At 43.5% G+C, this 18,953-nt stretch overlaps 1 protein-coding gene across 1 annotated transcript in view; it reads left to right on the forward strand.

Annotated features, from left to right (window-relative positions):
* Window positions 1–1,172: 1,172 nt before the first annotated feature.
* ric1 (RIC1 homolog, RAB6A GEF complex partner 1) overlaps window positions 1,173–18,953 on the forward strand; it is a 218,438-nt gene continuing 200,657 nt past the window's right edge. The window contains exon 1 of the mRNA XM_043715245.2: window positions 1,173–1,582. Coding sequence (XP_043571180.2) covers window positions 1,442–1,582 — 141 coding nt within the window. The 5' untranslated portion in view covers window positions 1,173–1,441. The remainder of the gene's footprint in view (window positions 1,583–18,953) is intronic.

Raw genomic sequence — 18,953 nt, forward strand, 5'->3', positions numbered from 1 at the left:
GATAAGTATTTGAGAGATATGGGCCAGGAGCGAGAAGGTGGAACTAGTTTAGTTAGGAATTATGTTCAGCATTGACTGGCTGGACAGAAGAGTCTGTTTCTGTGCTGTATGACTCTATGACTCTATGTTCAAGCACTTTAGAGAGGAATGGAGATGGGGGTGATAGTTTGCAAAGGCAGTGAGAGATGGGAAATTTTCAATATTGGGATGTTGACAAGTCATGACGAGAAATAGAAAAGAAATAACGGAAATTATAGGTTTTGGGCTAGGGCAAGGCAAAACCTTAATAAATGCTGAGTCAAGATTAGTGTAGTGCTGGAAAAGCACAGCAGGTCAGACAGCATCCGAGGAGCAGGAAAATCAACATTTCGGGCAAAAGCCCTTCATCAGGATTAATAAATGCTGTCCTCTGCATACTTCATTTCAGCTCTGATGAAGAGCCATCTAGACTTGAAATGTTAGCTTGCTGTCCAACCTGCTGTGATCGCCAGCATTTGTTGTTTTCAGAAACCTTGACAAAGTTTGGCTTATGGAACAAGAGCAAGCTGCATTTAACATCACCAATTAAAGTTGATATCAATCTTGGTGAGAAAGATAGAAATCACACTACACCAGGTTATATTCCAGGTTATATTATTTGAAATCACAAGCTTTCGGAGCACAGCCCCTGGTCAGATGAAGTGAGATGAAGCACAACAACACAGAATTTATGGGCAGAGAAATCAAAAATATCATACAAATGATGTGAATGGAATGTCGAATGATAAGTCTCTGCAGGTGACCAAGAATGTCAAATAGTGTGAGTAATGTGTCAACAGCTTAATAACAACCTATAATCTGATTAAATGAGGCAGAGGGAGAAGAGTTGGAGTTCCCACATTAATTTTATTGGGGTGGGGGGCGGATAGAGAGATGGAATGAGTTCCAGGCGCACATTAAGGAACTGAATGGTATTGGAAGATGGACTCTCCGGGTTTTGGCGTTCCCCCTCAGACGGGTGCCACACTCCAATCCGCGATTTCTCAGTTTGTGTGGAAGTCATGGGGGAGCAGGGTTGATCCACACTCCGGGTTTTGCGGATGCACGACATCCGGGTTCCCTCCGACTGGCCCAACCCCCCCCCTCTCCACTGACGCCCCGCCTCCCTCCCCGGCGCCGCGTCATCAGCTGGAGACAAGATGGCGGGTGGGCAGTTGAAGTCCGGTTCTGGAGTCAGTGTGCAGCTTGGGCGACGTTGCGTCCTCGCCGCCGCTGGCTTCACTCACTGGTAAAGCACTGCCGACTAAGAGATTCACAGGGGGAAGAGATAGAGAGAATAATTTCCTTTAGAGGAGGCGGCGGAGGAAGAAAGGGAAATTCCCCGGCTGCCTGTCACCAGCGGAGACCTCGCTTAGCGCTGAGTTGGAGTCTTTGTGACTGACTGGGTCTCCAGCACTCGGCCATGTATTTCTTGAGCGGCTGGCCCCGGAGGCTGCTGTGTCCCCTCAAGGGCTCGGAGAAGCCGTTTCACATCCAGCCTGACTCGCGGAGGCTGGTGTTCGCACTCCTGTCGCAGACACAGATCAGCCTATGGTACAGCAGGGTGAGTATGAGCACCAGCATCTGCACGCTCCTCATCTGGCAATATCTGTATGTGTATCCATCTGTCTGCCCGTGCCCTCTGCGAGCGTGAGCGGGTCTGCCTGTGCCCTCTGTGAGCGTGAGCGGGTCTGCCCGTGCCCTCTGCGAGCACGAGCGTGTCTGCCCGTGCCCTCTGCGAGCACGAGCGGGTCTGCCCGTGCCCTCTGCGAGCACGAGCGGGTCTGCCCGTGCCCTCTGCGAGCACGAGCGGGTCTGCCCGTGCCCTCTGCGAGCGCGAGCGGGTCTGCCCGTGCCCTCTGCGAGCGCGAGCGGGTCTGCCCGTGCCCTCTGCGAGCGTGAGTGGGTCTGCCTGTGCCCTCTGCGAGCGTGAGCGGGTCTGCCCGTGCCCACTGCGAGCACGAGCGGGTCTGCCCGTGCCCACTGCGAGCACGAGCGGGTCTGCCCGTGCCCTCTGTGAGCGCGAGTGGGTCTGCCCGTGCCCTCTGTGAGCGTGAGCGGGTCTGCCCGTGCCCTCTGTGAGCGTGAGCGGGTCTGCCCGTGCCCTCTGTGAGCGTGAGCGGGTCTGCCCGTGCCCTCTGTGAGCGTGAGCGGGTCTGCCCGTGCCCTCTGCGAGCGTGAGCGGGTCTGCCCGTGCCCTCTGCGAGCGCGAGCGGGTCTGCCCGTGCCCACTGCGAGCGTGAGCGGGTCTGCCCGTGCCCACTGCGAGCACGAGCGGGTCTGCCCGTGCCCACTGCGAGCGCGAGCGGGTCTGCCCGTGCCCACTGCGAGCGCGAGCGGGTCTGCCCGTGCCCTCTGCGAGCGCGAGCGGGTCTGCCCGTGCCCTCTGCGAGCGCGAGCGGGTCTGCCCGTGCCCTCTGCGAGCGCGAGCGGGTCTGCCCGTGCCCTCTGCGAGCGCGAGCGGGTCTGCCCGTGCCCTCTGCGAGCGCGAGCGGGTCTGCCCGTGCCCACTGCGAGCGCGGGCGGGTCTGCCCGTGCCCACTGCGAGCGCGAGCGGGTCTGCCCGTGCCCACTGCGAGCGCGAGCGGGTCTGCCCGTGCCCTCTGCGAGCGCGAGCGGGTCTGCCCGTGCCCTCTGCGAGCGCGAGCGGGTCTGCCCTTGCCCACTGCGAGCGCGAGCGGGTCTGCCCGTGCCCTCTGCGAGCGCGAGCGGGTCTGCCCGTGCCCTCTGCGAGCGCGAGCGGGTCTGCCCGTGCCCACTGCGAGCGCGGGCGGGTCTGCCCGTGCCCACTGCGAGCGCGAGCGGGTCTGCCCGTGCCCACTGCGAGCGCGAGCGGGTCTGCCCGTGCCCTCTGCGAGCGCGAGCGGGTCTGCCCTTGCCCACTGCGAGCGCGAGCGGGTCTGCCCGTGCCCTCTGCGAGCGCGAGCGGGTCTGCCCGTGCCCTCTGCGAGCGCGAGCGGGTCTGCCCGTGCCCTCTGCGAGCGCGAGCGGGTCTGCCCGTGCCCTCTGCGAGCGCGAGCGGGTCTGCCCGTGCCCGCTGTGAGAATTTATGTCTGCTTGACCTTCTCTCTGGTGTGAAACCAGTATAGTGCCAAATGTCACTCTTCGATCTGTCCCCCGCACCATCTTCCCCCAATGCCTGCCCAAAGGCTGTTTTCCTTCCAGTGTTGTCAGTAGAGTCAAGTCAAATCTTCAGAGTCTGGGGTTCTGCCAAAGTCTATTTAAAACTGAGTGAATAAGGTTTGTGTGTGAGGTTAGATTTTTAAAGGTACGCAGTGTTTTTTTTGTTTTGATAAGTGGAAGTGATATCCTGTTGAAATGATCTCTCCAGACTCTGTAAATGATTTTGAATTGTTGGCAACTCTAACTGCTTAAATGTGACTTGCCAAAATGTTGCTCCTAAGTATGAGAAGGCTGATCATACAGGATTAAATATTTAGGCATTAAATATTGGTTTGTTTTAACGTAGCTCAACTAATCTATTAATTTTCAGATCTGTGGCTGTGATCTTTTCAGTTGTCCAATCTGCTCAGTCACTCGCTTACCTTCGCTTTTGATGCCTTCACTCCAGCTAGAGCTGCCACTTTCACTCAACTAATCTCTTAATTTACAGAACTGTGGCTGTGATCTTTTCAGTTGTCTGAGAATGACGATTGGTTCTCAATCCAAGTTTGAAGCTTGAGTAATTTTATTATAAGAATTGAGAGGTCTCTTACTCCCTGTAACCCTCATCGCATCCATATGTTTGTGCTTTGTTTTGGAAAGAGGAGAATAGTGATTGATCAAATGTTGTCTCTTGTACTGTTGTTATTGTAGTGTTTATGGAGATAAGGCAGGAACAGGATACTGATTAAGAATGATCAGCCATGATCATATTGAATGGTGGTGCAGGCTCGAAGGGTAGAAGGCCTACTCCTGCACATATTGTCTACCTTCACTTTTGGTTCCTTCACTCCAGCTGGAGCTGCCACTTTCACTCACTCAAATGTTTAGTTTGTAAGCTTGGCACACAATTGTTTTGGACCATTCTTTTACTTGTTAGTTACCAGATCTTGTGAGAGCTCCTCTCTCTTCTGCCAGCACTAATCACTCTTTCAAGATCATTGTGCTATGCAGTGATGACTGACTTCTTTTTTCACGATGTTGTATCTCTCTTTAATAGTCATTCTGTGTGGCCCTTCCTTCCTTGAATCAATTATAGGGAGCTGTGGACCCCTTTTGTCACCAAGGATGAGACCATCCATTCTGATGTAATCTGTCCGTTTGTAATATTATCCCACTGCTTCCACTTCACCACCACATTTATATCATAACTCCCCTCATGAGTCTCCCTGAAAACCACCTGCTACTCAAAAGAACCCATACATAACCTCTGTCCTTCTAAACTACACACTATCACATCTTTACAGTCCCCTTCAAAGTCCTTGAACATGTCAATGCCTCCACAATCATATTCATCTTTTCTGGAACTCCTTATTTCAATCCCTCCAATCAAATTGTCAACAATGCCACAGTGTAGTAGAGCTTTACAAAATCATGAATGGCACTTTATGATTCTATAAAGGTCAATTATTCTTCCTCTGTCTGCAGTTTCTGACAACATTGACCTCTCCATCCTCTGAAGTCTCTCCATATCACCCAGCTCTGTGTGATTGTGCTAGCCAGGCCCTCCTATAATTAGGAGGGCCTGAAGAAGGACTTATGTCCGAAACGTCGATTCTCCTGTTCCCTGGATGCTGCCTAACCTGCTGCGCTGTTCCAGCAACACATTTCACCTCCTATAATTATTTAATGGTAGTCAGCGATTATTCAAAGCAATTTCACTTCCTGCGTTCATGTAAATGTTAAACTGGGATGTTTATGTGCCCTCCAGTGGAAGAATCAGCAAAACAGGGACACAAAATTTTAGAAAGATTGTATATTGAAATTCCCCCTCAGCTATTGCTGCGTGCCATCTCTCTAATCTTGCAGATCTCCATATCGCATTTTATATCCTTTGGCTTGTGAACCTAGACATCCTGCCATCTTTAAGCTCACACTGGCGAACCCTTTAGTCCCACTTGGCAAGCACTGCCTGCCTCAGTGACTTCAAATTGACACTTCTCTTTCCTTTCAAAGCTTTCTCAAAAGATGATGATATTCCTCTTCGTGTTACGCGCTGGACGTCTTTTGCCTCCTGTTTTCCAACCATGGTGTATTTTCTACATGAATGTTTTATGTAATAAACAGCAGCAAGTTTGTTCGGAGATTTCTAAATGTGATGAGAGACTAACAAAGAATGGAAACCAGTACGCAGTAAAAATGGCATGTTGTTGTACGTTTCATTGCACCTGGAGTTACGGGAAGGTGCATTATGTAATTATATCATCCACACTACTCAATTGAAGGCAAGCCCAATTTGAAACAAAAGCGTGCTTTGCTCTAGAGAGGCTACTATTACGTTAATTTTAAAAGCAATAATATAGGGCAGGATGCCGCCAAAGAAGATTCTTAGACATTGGAGTCATATTGACCCTGATGTTTGACTCCCAACCAGCTTGTGTGATTTTAACAGTTAAGAGGCACCTTTTAGCACTTCATCCAAATCAGGACATCAGCAGGTTTTGCTGGGTGGAAGGCCAGTCGAATCACCTAAGGTTAAGGGCAGCTGGCAGCACCACCAGGAGGGATGGATGCTATTGATGAGGCAGCAAGAGCCTTTCCAACGCAAACTTAACAAAGATCTGGCGACAGCTGCAAAACTATCATTGTGAAGTCCCCAGGTAGGTATTTAGTTGCCTATCATTGACAATCTGTCCCTTCTGGGCAGATGGGTTTTGCTATTATCAGTCTGCCTTTGGTGAGATCACTCAGGTAAGGGCTGTCATGTAGACAGCCCAGCATACCACTTTCATGGATTTCCCGAACACTTACCTTTGAAATTACTTCTAAGTAGTGGATAAGATTCCATCTGTGGAGTGTAATTTGATACTTCATATTCAAACCTAAGTGAGTGGTCTGTTTAATACACAAGTCAGCTTTTGAAAGAAAGATTGTTCTGTTTCTTTAATATCTCATTAAAAACATGGCATACTATTAATGCTAAAGTACTATATTTCACACCGTAGAATCAAAATGAGATTGCCAAAAATTGTTATCTTGCACAATAAGATGTTGGTTCAGCTATCACAATCGAGCTGGGTAGTTATCTGCTGGTGGTCAAAATTGTGATATTTCACTTGATTATTATTGGAATCGGGGTCTTCAGATTAGCATTTGCAGCAGTTTGTGGCTTAAACATGTTTTTTGTCTCGTCTACCGCTATAGAACCACAGATAAGTTGCAGCCAAACTAATCTGGATTGATTCTTCTGGTTTTGTTTTTGAAGAGGTGAACAAGGGGGAGTATATAGTTGACTTGTGGGTTTCATTCCTCCTCCATTGCCTCCAATGTGGCAGTATTACATGCATTTGTTAATTGAGTGTCTCTCTGAGTAGGATAATTATTGTTTAGTGGTGAATATTTTCTGTCCTTGGAATAAAATGCTTCATTGGCTGTAAAGTCCTGAGGTTGTTGAAGGCACATGTAATTGCATATGGACCTGATATATGGTTCAATTTTTTTTTATTTCATTCCTGTGATTTGCAGTAAGCACAGTCTCGCTTAACTTACAAGAACTGGAGAAGTTCTGTGTATATTATCCTGAATAGATGTGGTATAATATGTTTGCAATGCTACTTTGTTATATTATTCTTTCTCTTTTTATTTGCAGTCTGGTCCAGCTAGATAAAGTGCTCAAATATTTATCTTTGTCACCTTACACAACTCCACAACATCATATTGGCTCAGATATCCAATCAGTGTTGAAAGTTCTATCTCTGACCCCAATCAGATTAAATGTTACCTCTTATTGTTAGATGACTTCTATGCTGGAAATTGCTGGTCATGGGCCCATTAGCTTGTCGAGAAATCCACAGATTCAACAGTGCAGAAGTCTTCCTAGAAACTAATGTCATTTTGCAGTAGGAAATAGTGTTCTGTGCTTTTAAATGTCAGTGTATCTATACTGAATAGACACCGGCGGTGCAGATTTCCACCACCTTCTTGAGGGCAATTAGGGATTGGTCATAAATGCTAGCCTAACAGTGAAACTCACATTACCATGAATTAGTTAAAAAATAAATGGCAGCACAGCGGGAGTAGGTTTTAATCCTCTAACTCTTCCTTTATTGCGTTAAATTTAACTGAATGAGTACCTCAGAACTCTGGCAGCAAGGAGCTTTTTCAGAAGGATGCTGATATAAGGGAATTGCACATCATAAGTTTCAATTTCCCAGGCAATTCCTACAGAATCTGTTGCACTAAGGATTCCACAAGGTTCTGACATGCTGCTCTAACAAAAGCACTCTACCAATGCAAATGTGTCAGTTTTTGCTTTATCTAATAGTTTTGGATTGGTTTGCATTGAATAATTATGAAAGTGGACCAAATGGTGAACAAGCTAAATTGAATATGATTTACTGGACTCTCTTTAATTTTGTCAAAAATTTTCCATCCTAATATTGGAAATAACTGACCGTGTCACCTCTATCAGTACAATGAATTCTTGCAAACCATGGTTTTATGGCAGTGTGTGCTGAATTACACATATGATAATGCTCAGCCAATGAATGTACTGAAGGCTATGTAATTAAGTTTTTTTGGTCTCTGATTGTGATCTGCCAGAAAACTGGTGTTTTTGTGAGAATCCGTCAATGACAGAGAAAGCTGAAGAGTCCAAATGGTCTACTCTCTCCATTTATATTTTTGAAATTTATGCAATGTGGAAAGCTGTTAGACCTTTGTCACAAATGACCATATCTATCTTAACAGCATTCAGATGTATAGTTTCAATTTTTTTTATGTGTAAACTGTGGCAATAAAGAGTTATTGCTTTTCACAAGGTGCAACAATGTATTCAGTGGTAAACTTGTGTTAGCTTTAGTATTGTAATCTAAAAATATTTAGAAATACTTTGTGCTTGAATACAGCATATGCTAAAAATTTGAACTATGGAAGGGAAATGCCATTTGTAGCAAGTCAGGTAGCATCTGAAGAGTGAAACAGTTAACATTTTAGGTTAATAAACTGTAATTCAGTTGAAAACTTGACTAAAACTCTTTCTTTCTCAGTCTGAGTTGCTGAGTATTTCCAGCAATTTCTTTAATTAGAGACTTTTTAATACTTTCCAAACCATGATTCCCTCACTTCATTCTCTTTTTTTAACTTTTTTTTTAGCTTTCAATGTTGTTGAATTATACAGAGAATGGAACACTCGTAAATGTTTCAATTTGTGCATGGTGAAGGAATGTTGCATTAATGCAACATTTCTTTCCTGGTCTGGTTGAATGAGGGTATTAGCTACAAAATTCAGAAATTCTCTTTGCTGTGAGTAGTTCTGTTAGACTCTTTGCATCTAAGTAACAGAGATGTTGACACCATAGTGTCAGTCTCCGTTATGTACTCTATAAAGGTGCTTGATCCGCATCTGAGCATGGTTAGGTGAGCATTGAGGCAGTCCACAAGTATGGAGAGACTCTCCTAATCAGAGGTTGTGTAGTTTTGGCTTGCAGTCACTAGCAATGTAGAAGAATGAGAGATGACCTTATTGAAACATACAGAATTGGTATAACGGCTGGTATAACGGTATAGAAATGGTATAACGGCTGCAGAAAGGCAGTTCGAGGGGGATCTGCCTTTGGAGGTAGTATGGGCTGAAGTCAGAAATAGGAAAGGAGTAGTCACCTTGTTGGATGTTTACTATAGGCCCCCCAGTAGCAGTAGAGATGTGGAGAAACAGATTTTGGAAAGGTGCAGAAGCCACAGGGTAGTAGTCATGAGTGATTTCAACTTCCCAAATATTGATTAGAAGCTCTTTAGATCAAGTAGATTGGACGGGGCGGTGTTTGTGCAGTGTGTCCAGGAGCTTTTCTAACTCCGTATGTAGATTGTCCGATCAGAGGGGAGGCCATATTGGATTTGGTACTTGATAACGAACCGGGACAAGTGATGGGCTTGTTAATGGGTGAGCATTTTGTGATGGTGACCACAATTCTGTGACTTTCACCTTGGTTATGGAGAGAGATAGGTGCGTGCAACAGGGCAGGTTTTACAATTGGGGGAAGGGTAAATACGATGCTGCAAGACAGGATCTGAGGAGCATAAGTTGGGAGCATAGGCTGTCAGAGAAGGATGCCGTTGAAATGTGGAACTTTTTCAAGGAACAGATATGACGTGTCCTTGATATGTATGTACCTGTCAGGCAGGAAAGAGATGGTCATGTGAGGGGGTCATGTGAGGGAACTTTGGTTGACAAGGGAGGTTGAATGGCTTGTAAGGAGGAAGAAGGAGGCTTACATAAGGTTGAGGAAACAAGGTTCAGACAGAGCGTTGGAGGGATACAGGATAGCCAGGAGGGAGCTGAAGAAAGAGATTAAGAGTGGGCATGAAAAATCTTTGGCGGGTAGGATCAAGGATAACCCCAAGGCCTTTTATGCGTATGTGAGAAACATGAGAATGACGAGAACGAGGGTAGGTCCGATCAAGGACAGTAGTGGGAGACTGTGTATTGAGTCGGAAGAGATAGGAGAGGTCTTGAATGAGTACTTTTCTTCAGTATTTACAAATGAGAGGGACCGTATTGTTGAAGAGGAGAGTATGAAACGGACTGGTAAGCTAGAGGAGATACTTGTTAGGAAGGAAGATGTGTTGGGCATTTTGAAAAACTTGAGGATAGACAAGTCCCCCGGGCCTGACGGGATATATCCTAGGATTATGTGGGAAGCAAGAGAGGAAATTGCAGAACCGTTGGCAATGATCTTTTCGTCTTCGCTGTCAATAGGGGTGGTGCCAGGGGATTGGAGAGTGGCGAATGTTGTGCCCCTGTTCAAAATAGGGATAACCCCGGGAATTACAGGACAGTTAGTCTTACTTCTGTGGTAGGCAAAGTAATGGAAAGGGTACTGAGGGATAGGATTTATGAGTATCTGGAAAGACACTGCTTGATTAGGGACGGCCAGCACGGATTTGTGAGGGGTAGGTCTTGCCTTACAAGTCTTATTGAATTCTTTAAGGAGGTGACCAAGCATGTGGATGAGGGTAGAGCAGTGGATGTAGTGTACATGGATTTTAGTAAGGCATTTGATAAGGTTCCCCATGGTAGGCTTATGTGGAAAGTCAGGAGGCATGGGATAATGGAAAGTTTGGCCAGTTGGAGAGAGAACTGGCTAACCGGTCGAAGTCAGAGAGTGGTGGTGGATGGTAAATATTCAGCCTGGAGCCCAGTTACAAGTGGAGTTCTGCAGGGATCAGTTCTGGGTCCTTTGCTGTTTGTAATTTTTATTAATGACTTGGAAGAGGGAGTCGAAGAGTGGGTCAGTAAATTTGCAGACGATATGAAGATTGGCGGAGTGGTGGATAGTGAGGAGGGCTATTGTCGGCTGCAAAGGGACTTAGATATGATGCAGAGCTGGGCTGAGGAGTGGCAGATGGAGTTCAACCCTGTCAAGTGTGAGGTTGTCCATTTTGGAAGGACAAATAAGAATGCGGAATACAGGGTTAACGGTAGGGTTCTTAGTAAGGTGGAGGAGCAGAGGGATCTTGGGGTCTATGTTCATAGATCTTTGAAAGTTGCCACTCAGGTGGATAGAGCTTGTAAGAAGGCCTATGGTGTATTAGTGTTCATTAGCAGAGGGATTGAATTCAAGAGTCATGAGGTGATGTTGCAGCTGTATAGGACCTTGGTAAGGCCACATTTGGAGTACTGTGTGCAGTTCTGGTTGCCTCATTTTAGGAAAGATGTGAAAGCTTTGGAGAGGGTGCAGAGGAGATTTACCAGGATGTTGCCTGGAATAGAGAATAGGTCGTACGAGGATAGGTTGAGAGTGCTAGGCCTTTTCTCATTGGAACGGCAAAGGATGAGGGGTGACTTGATAGAGGTTTATAAGATGATCAGGGGAATAGATAGAGTAGACAGTCAGAGACTTTTTCCCCGGGTACAACAGAGTGTTACAAGGAGACATAAATTTAAGGTGAAGGGTGGAAGGTATAGGGGGGATGTCAGGGGTAGGTTCTTTACCCAGAGAGTGGTGGGGGCATGGAATGTGCTGCCTGTGGGAGTGGCAGAGTCAGAATCATTGACCTTTAAGTGGCAATTGGATAAGTACATGGATAGGTGCTTAAGCTAGGACAAATGTTCGGCACAACATCGTGGGCCGAAGGGCCTGTTCTGTGCTGTATTGTTCTATGTAATTTTTAGGAAGCTTTACAGGGTAAATGCGGCAAGGTTGTTTCCCCTTGGGAGAATCTAAGACCAGAGGGCATGATCTCAGAATAAGGGGTCATCCATTTGTAACTGAGGCAGGGAGGATTTCTTTCTTAAAATACAGTGATTCCATGGAATTCTTTATTGTAGAGGCTGATGGAGCAGACTTGATGGGCTGAACGGCCTACTTCTGCTCCTACATCTTAAGGTCTTGACATGCTTCCTAAAGTTGTGTTTTTAAAACTGAGCTGAGGCCTAACCAGTATCTTGTAAAGATTTAATATAACAGATTAACTAAATACAAGTAAGTTTGTAAAATCCTGGATTCCTTATGCCATTTTTAATAATCTTCTCAACTTAGCACTTTTAAAAGTTTGTTACGTGCACCCTTTTTGAAAAAAAAAACAGTTACGGTTTCGGTCAGATTATCCGTCCTCATTCTTCCTATCAAATGTATCACACTATTGTTAGAGGTAAATTATGTTGGCCAGTTTGAGTTTTTTTCAAACCAAGTGAGAGAGAGCAATGCAGTTGGTATGAAAGTGGACATCCAAAAGACATTTGATAAGGTGTTAGAATTGTTAGAAAATCTGATGCCGATAGGCTGAAGGGAGAAATAGCAGGATGAAAGGGACAGTAACAACATAAAGAAAATTGGTTAAAGGTTTGAAATAAACATTGAAGGAAATGGCTATTTTCCAGACTGAAAGGTGGTGTACAAAGTTCATTATGAGAACTTGGACTGAAGATGTAGGTGACAATTTTAGTATTTACAGACGTTGTGAAACTTGAAAGTAGTGTTCATACAAATTTTAGCAGATATATGCCATTTAACTCCTTGAGCCTCTCTATTTGGTAAGATTATGACATAAGTTTCAAAAGGATGTAGAAAGGTTGATGAATTTGAAAGGTAAATGGCAGAAAACATGTAACTCTGGCAAATGATACATTTTGGTCTGAAGAGATTCAATGGTACACTGGTAAAGGGGGTGAAAGAAAGAGACCTGAGGAGCATTTGCACATAATTTATTCTGCCACTCCAAGGATTTTTTTTCAAAGCCGTTAATAAAGCACCTGGGTGTTCTGGATTTCATAAATAAATTTATGACCTGCAGAGTTAAGATTATTTGCTGAACTTGTATAAAGCATTAGCTCAAGAAATTCTCATTGAATCTAGTTGGCTATTAAATTTCCAAGGATGTGAACATACTGGCTGGGCCAGCGTTTGAGTATCCTTAATTGCACTTGAGAAGATGGTGATGAGCTATCTTCTTGAATTCCTGTAGTCTTAGATTGAAGGAGCACACAGTGTTTTTACAAAGCAAGTTCCAGGAATTTGACTCTCTGATAGTGGGATATGATGGGCAGTATAGTTCTAAGGCAGGATTGTGAGAAATTTGGAAGGCCACTTGGAGGTTATGATGTTCCCGTGCATTATCTGCTCTTGGCTTTCTAGGTGATAGGTGTTGGGGGGAGCTTTGAGAAGTATTGTTGCGGAGTCTCACCTATCCAGGTGTTTTAAAAAATTCTCAAGGTCAGGTTCGTAGGAGAGTAGTCTGACACAGAACAAACGACCAAGAGGCGAGTCTGCTAGAATATGAGCATTTTATTCCCCGCAGCGTCGCCACAACCAGGTCTCATACTTACAACGGGTCTGGCTTATACTCACTCTACATGTTACCGGAACTGGGAGCCGTCAGTTCTCGTAGAGCGGTTGCCAACAACCCACGCTCGGCGGTTAAACGTAACCCCGGAGCAGACTCCCGGGTCTGGCTTATACTCACTCTACATGTTACCGGAACTGGGAGCCGTCAGTTCTCGTAGAGCGGTTGCCAACAACCCACGCTCGGCGGTTAAACGTAACCCCGGAGCAGACTCACCGAACTGGAGACTTTTCCAGCTGATATACTCTTTTCCAGATATAAACATTCATGTGAACAGCAGAGCAAGGCTAAAAAACACATTCCATTCTGGTTACATACAGATAAGAAGATTCACACGGGGAGGTGTGTAATAAGATTCACACGGGACTAAGCAACACCTCCATTCCGGTTAGATTCACACATGTATTGGGACATAATTTTTCCACTGCTTGGCCCAATACATGTGTTACATTATGATTCACACATGTTTTGGGATATAATTTTACACCACATTCCACTGCTTGGCCCAATACATGTGTTACATTATGCTTAATTCAGTTCAATTCGTTTCAGTTAATTTCAGTTCAGTCAATTCAGTGTAGTTCAATTCAGCTCAGTTCAGGTCTGTTCAGTTCAATTCAATTGTGTTCAATTCAGTTCCGTTCATTTCAATTCAATTTAGCTCAGTTCCATTTTGTTCCGTTCAATTTGATTCACTTCAGTTCCACTCAGTTCAGTTCAGTTCAATCCCATTCAATTCTGTTAACTCCGCTTCAGCTTTTTGGACATGCCCACATCCTCCGCTGTACCCCAGGCAAGGGGTTCTTCGGCAGGACTGGGATCCTCTCAAGGGTGGACAGCAGCGACCCTGGGGTTCCTCCGGTCGCCCCCCCCACCATTTCTCAAACAAACTGCCACGTACATGCCCACATCCATGCCATCCCGGGACGGTCGGGACCTTCACAGTTTGTTCTTCTGGTTTCTTAGTCTTTTTCCAAAACATTGTTCTGTATCAAAATCTCTCCTCAATTGCGATTGACCCTGCTCGCAGCGCCAAATGTTTTAAAAAATTCTCAAGGTCAGGTTCGTAGGAGAGTAGTCTGACACAGAACAAACGACCAAGAGGCGAGTCTGCTAGAATATGAGCATTTTATTCCCCGCAGCGTCGCCACAACCAGGTCTCATACTTACAACGGGTCTGGCTTATACTCACTCTACATGTTACCGGAACTGGGAGCCGTCAGTTCTCGTAGAGCGGTTGCCAACAACCCACGCTCGGCGGTTAAACGTAACCCCGGAGCAGACTCACCGAACTGGAGACTTTTCCAGCTGATATACTCTTTTCCAGATATAGCAAGGCTAAAAAACACATTCCATTCTGGTTACATACAGATAAGAAGATTCACACGGGGAGGTGTGTAATAAGATTCACATGGGACTAAGCAACACCTCCATTCTGGTTAGATTCACACATGTATTGGGACATAATTTTTCCACTGCTTGGCCCAATACATGTGTTACATTATGATTCACACATGTATTGGGACATAATTTTACACCACACCAGGCAAGTGAGGAGTACTCCATCATGTTTCTGACTTGTGCCTTGTAAATGGTGCATTGTCATTGAGGAGACAGGAGGTGAGTTCCTCACCACAGATGAGGCTCGTTTCTCCCTGGCATTTTGTCAACTATTTCAGAGTTTGGAAGGTGTTCCTGATATTCTAAACTACTTTAAGTTGTTTACATTGTTGAGAATTTAGTTTCTCTGGATTTTAATTTTACTGTGCCTATTACTGCTAAACCAGGTTTAATCCATGTGATTTTAAGTACAGGGCATTATTAATATATTTAGAAATTGACAGTGCATGTTTTAGTGAAGTTGTCATTGTCAAAGTTTGGCTGCATTTTGTTAAGAGCTTTGAAATATTTCATTTAATTCAAACAATACATGAATAATTACAGAAACTGTTATTACATAATGGTGAAGCCTTACTGTCCTATAGCAACAACAGACAATTTCCAAGCATAAAGGCCATCTTACCAGAAATACGTGTTTAATGGTCTTCTGATGAATTTGAACTATTTACATAAGTAATTTGTTAAAATTAGCGTGTCAGTTCTAGAGTACACGGAACAACATAACATCTGTGCCAGTTTGGATTGAGTTAAAGTGAACTGATATTGGCCTGAATTGCTAAGCATAACAAGAATGCTATTCACATGTGTCTTGCAGTTTTTTGTTTTTATTCTTCAAAACTCAGTGATGAATGTTGAGAGGCGCAAATACTTTTTTTTGGATAAGAAGGTTTGGCTGCCTTCACTAAATGATTGGAATGAATTTGTTTGCAATTTAGATCCAATTGTAATCCAATGAACTGCATTCTTTGAAGTATTTGGCATCCACACTTATTTTCAATCTCCTTGGTTTTCTCCTCTTCTCTTTCCCTTCCTGTAGACAGTGCTGATTCAGTGCTGGTAGCCTTATGTTAATTTATTGAACTTGTCTATTTCATATGTAAGCTGTTTAACAGACCTGAATCCACTCTTGTCCTCATTGACCGTTCAAGGATGCAACTCTCAGGATGACTAGGTAGAGAACTAAATAGTGGAAGATGTGGACTCGTTTTTCTTTCATTCTGTTTTCCTAATTGATTGAGGGAAATTGTAGTTAGTGTCAGTTAAACAGCTGTCTAGCAATTCCTGCTTAAAAATGTCTGATGTCAGACAAGAGCAGGATTAGTCTTAGTTGATATAGAGTTTTCTTTCAGTTTGGTAGACCAAGTACCGTTTGTCATTACCTGTGGAGCAATGGTTCAATATAGTCTTATATCTTCAGCAAAGGATGTGGTGAAATGCTTGGTTCTAAGGGTTGTAGTAGCTTTCAAGTCATGTTTTGCCTATAAATAAACGAGATCTGTTGAATTATGCAGCTGGTCAAGCTTTGATATGTGCAGTCTTTTACAGAAAGTGAATTGTTGAAGGAGAAAGGTCGCGACTTACCCTGATTTTTTTTTTGGCTTTCCAATCACCTTTCCCTGACATACTGAAGATATCTTGTAATGTTTCTCTGCTGCAGCTAAGTGGGCATCTCTCTACATATCAGGTATTGAAGCTCGTCTGCATGCTATGTTCATCGTTTAGCTTCAGGAAATGTAAGTAATCAGGAAATGAAACCATTATTATGTTAATGCCATACTCTTTATCATGAAATCCATCTTTTCTTGTGTGATATCATGTATATCAGATCTTATACCTTACCCTAACCCATAACCTTACCATTTCATAAGTCTGGGTTGCTCCCCGTCATATTCATTATAAGACCATTTCTGTTCAATTCCTGTCATCCTTCTATCCCCTTCCTGTCCAAAACTTATTTACTTCTGTATTTTCCAATTCTTTTCCCTACTTCACTTGACAGTATTTTCAAATTTCCAGCCACTTAGATCACGATTGTCCATTCACTACAGTATTTTGGTGTAGTTGAATTTGTTCAACTACCACACTCTACTCTCCCTTTGGCATTGTTTCAAGTTAAGCTATTAGTCTCTTTCACTCTGGCTGTTACCCTCAGTATGGCTTTCATCTCCATTCTTTTATGTGCAAGGAATGCACATTTAAACAGCTAAAGCAACTGCTTTGGTCATTCATTGTCAGATCAAGCTAGTGAATCGATGGGCCAAATGGTCTAATTCTGCTACTGTGTCATATAGTCTAACTAGTTGTGTGCCATCCTGCTGGATACTTCAAGTTGGACTGCTGTTTGAGACTTGCATGCTTTTAATTCATAGGTAAAAATAATTGGTTTTAATTAGCTTTATACAAAATTTAGTTTTCAGTGGCATTAATGCTTTTATGATTAGACCAGTCGATCCAAGCAGGTTTGAAAAACAATTCTAGATGTCCAGGTTACCATGATCGTATTTCTTTAAAGTGTAAGGTTTTTTTATAAAAAACTGTATATGCAACCATGCCAATAATTACCTACTTATAGAAATATCTGCAAAGCCTTGAGACAATATTTCTGAGTTCTGTATTTGCAAACATTAATCTCTGTGTAGGTGAAAAGTTTGGGTTGATGATTGCAACCACTCCACATTTATGAATTTGGCTGTCTTGTGGAACCTAGTTATTGGTTTCTGCTCCTGTACTTGTAGTTTAGCAAATAACTCAGATTGTTGTTCAGGAATTGTTAAGAAAGCTGTCTTTGCACTTGAACATTGAAAAAGCTATATTGTGAAGTTGAAGCCTTCTGCACTTTATCATTGCTCTATCTCTGGCATCATGAAAAGTTGGAACAGTATTGCACATGTAGAAAAAATTCCAAAGTTCTGCACCGTGGCATAATCAGATAAAATACAGGTACCTGGAGAAAGAACAAAAGATAACCAAAACATTGCTAAAGAATTGTTAAGTGGACAACACTGGTGAGTGTTTTGGGCGAAACATGTTGCTGTGCCCCTCTAAACCATTTGCCAGTGTCCATAAATGAACTTTTGATTTTTAATGTCTAAATACCAAGCTTAAAGTGCTGATCTATATCTTTGATACCAGCATAATTATCTCCATGTGTGGTCTCAGTTGCAAGTTCATCATAAACAGAATATTGTTTAAAATGAATGTTGAACTCAGCTTTTATACTGCAAGTCAGTGCTCCCACTTATCTCTTCATTTATATCTCTGCTGTGAATATGACTTTCAGTTTAAAAAAAATACAAATTAAACAATCAGCACGTTGATGATCTTTATTCCCCATCCTCTTTGTCTCAAATTTGGACCGAAGTTATTAGATTCTGAAGAAGTTTTGCATATGAAGAGGTTGCTGACATTTCAAATAAGTGATGTTTCTTTTTAACTTTGAAGTAGTATTTACAATATTACAATTAGTGAAATATTAAAATTTAAATTATAAACATATAAGGGCTTTACATGACTGAGCGGAAAGCATCGACTACGTCTTCTGGTGTGTATTTATGTGCCTACTGTGTGGGGTGTTTGTACTGGATGTAGGTTTGCTCACTGAGCTGGAAGGTTCATTTCCAGACATTTCATCACCCTACTAGGTACAGCTTCAGTGGGCCTCCGGACGAAGCACTGCTTTCTATTTATATGTTTTGATTTCTTTAGGTTGGTGATGTCGTTTAGGGTGGTAGATGGGGTCTAACTGGATGTGTTTATTCATTAGAGTTCTGGTTGGAATGCCATGCTTCTAGGAATTCTCGTGTGTGTGTCTCTGTTTGGCATGTCCTTGGATGATGTGTTGTCCCAGTCGAAGTGATGTCCTTCCTTACCTGTATGTAAGGATACTAGTGAGAAAGGGTCATATCGTTTTGTGGCTAGTTGATGTTTATATATCCTGGTGGCTAACTTTCTGTCTGTTTGCCCAATGTCATGTTTGTTACAGTTCTTGCACGGTATTTTGTAAATGACATTAGTTTTGCTTGTACAGAAGTTGAGCTGATAAATCATCTCATACCAATATTGTGATAATACCTAAGTTTCAGAATGGTCTGACCATATGAAATAGGAACAAGAGGAGGCTGTTGAGCTCCTCGAAGCTCCTGTACCATTCATTAAGATGATGGCAGATCCAAGTATCCTCGCATTCACTTTCCTGCCTTTTTCCTATAAAACTTGATTCCTGTACTGATAAAGAATTTATCTATCTTCACATTGATTTCACACAAGGTCTCTGCCCTCACAACCCTGTGGGAAGGAATTTGAAAACACTCACCCTCTGAGAAAAGAATCTCATCCTCATCTAGTCTTAAATTGGCACCTCGTAGTCTGAGACCGTACCCTTTGGTCAAAGACTCTCCCTTGAGGAGAAATATCCTTCAGCATTTTCCTTGTTAAGCCCCTTAAAAATTCTTATTGTTTCAATGAGATCACCTCTCAATATTCTAAAATGAGTAAAGTCCTAACCTGTTTAGCCTTTGCTCATAAGACAGTTTCTCCATACTAGGAATCATCCGAGCGAACCTTCTTTGAACTGTTTTCAATTAAATGAT

The sequence above is a fragment of the Chiloscyllium plagiosum genome, unplaced genomic scaffold (assembly GCF_037043375.1).
Source record: "Chiloscyllium plagiosum isolate Xiang-an unplaced genomic scaffold, Cpla_swu_hap1 HiC_scaffold_2, whole genome shotgun sequence".
Lineage (NCBI taxonomy): Eukaryota > Metazoa > Chordata > Chondrichthyes > Orectolobiformes > Hemiscylliidae > Chiloscyllium > Chiloscyllium plagiosum.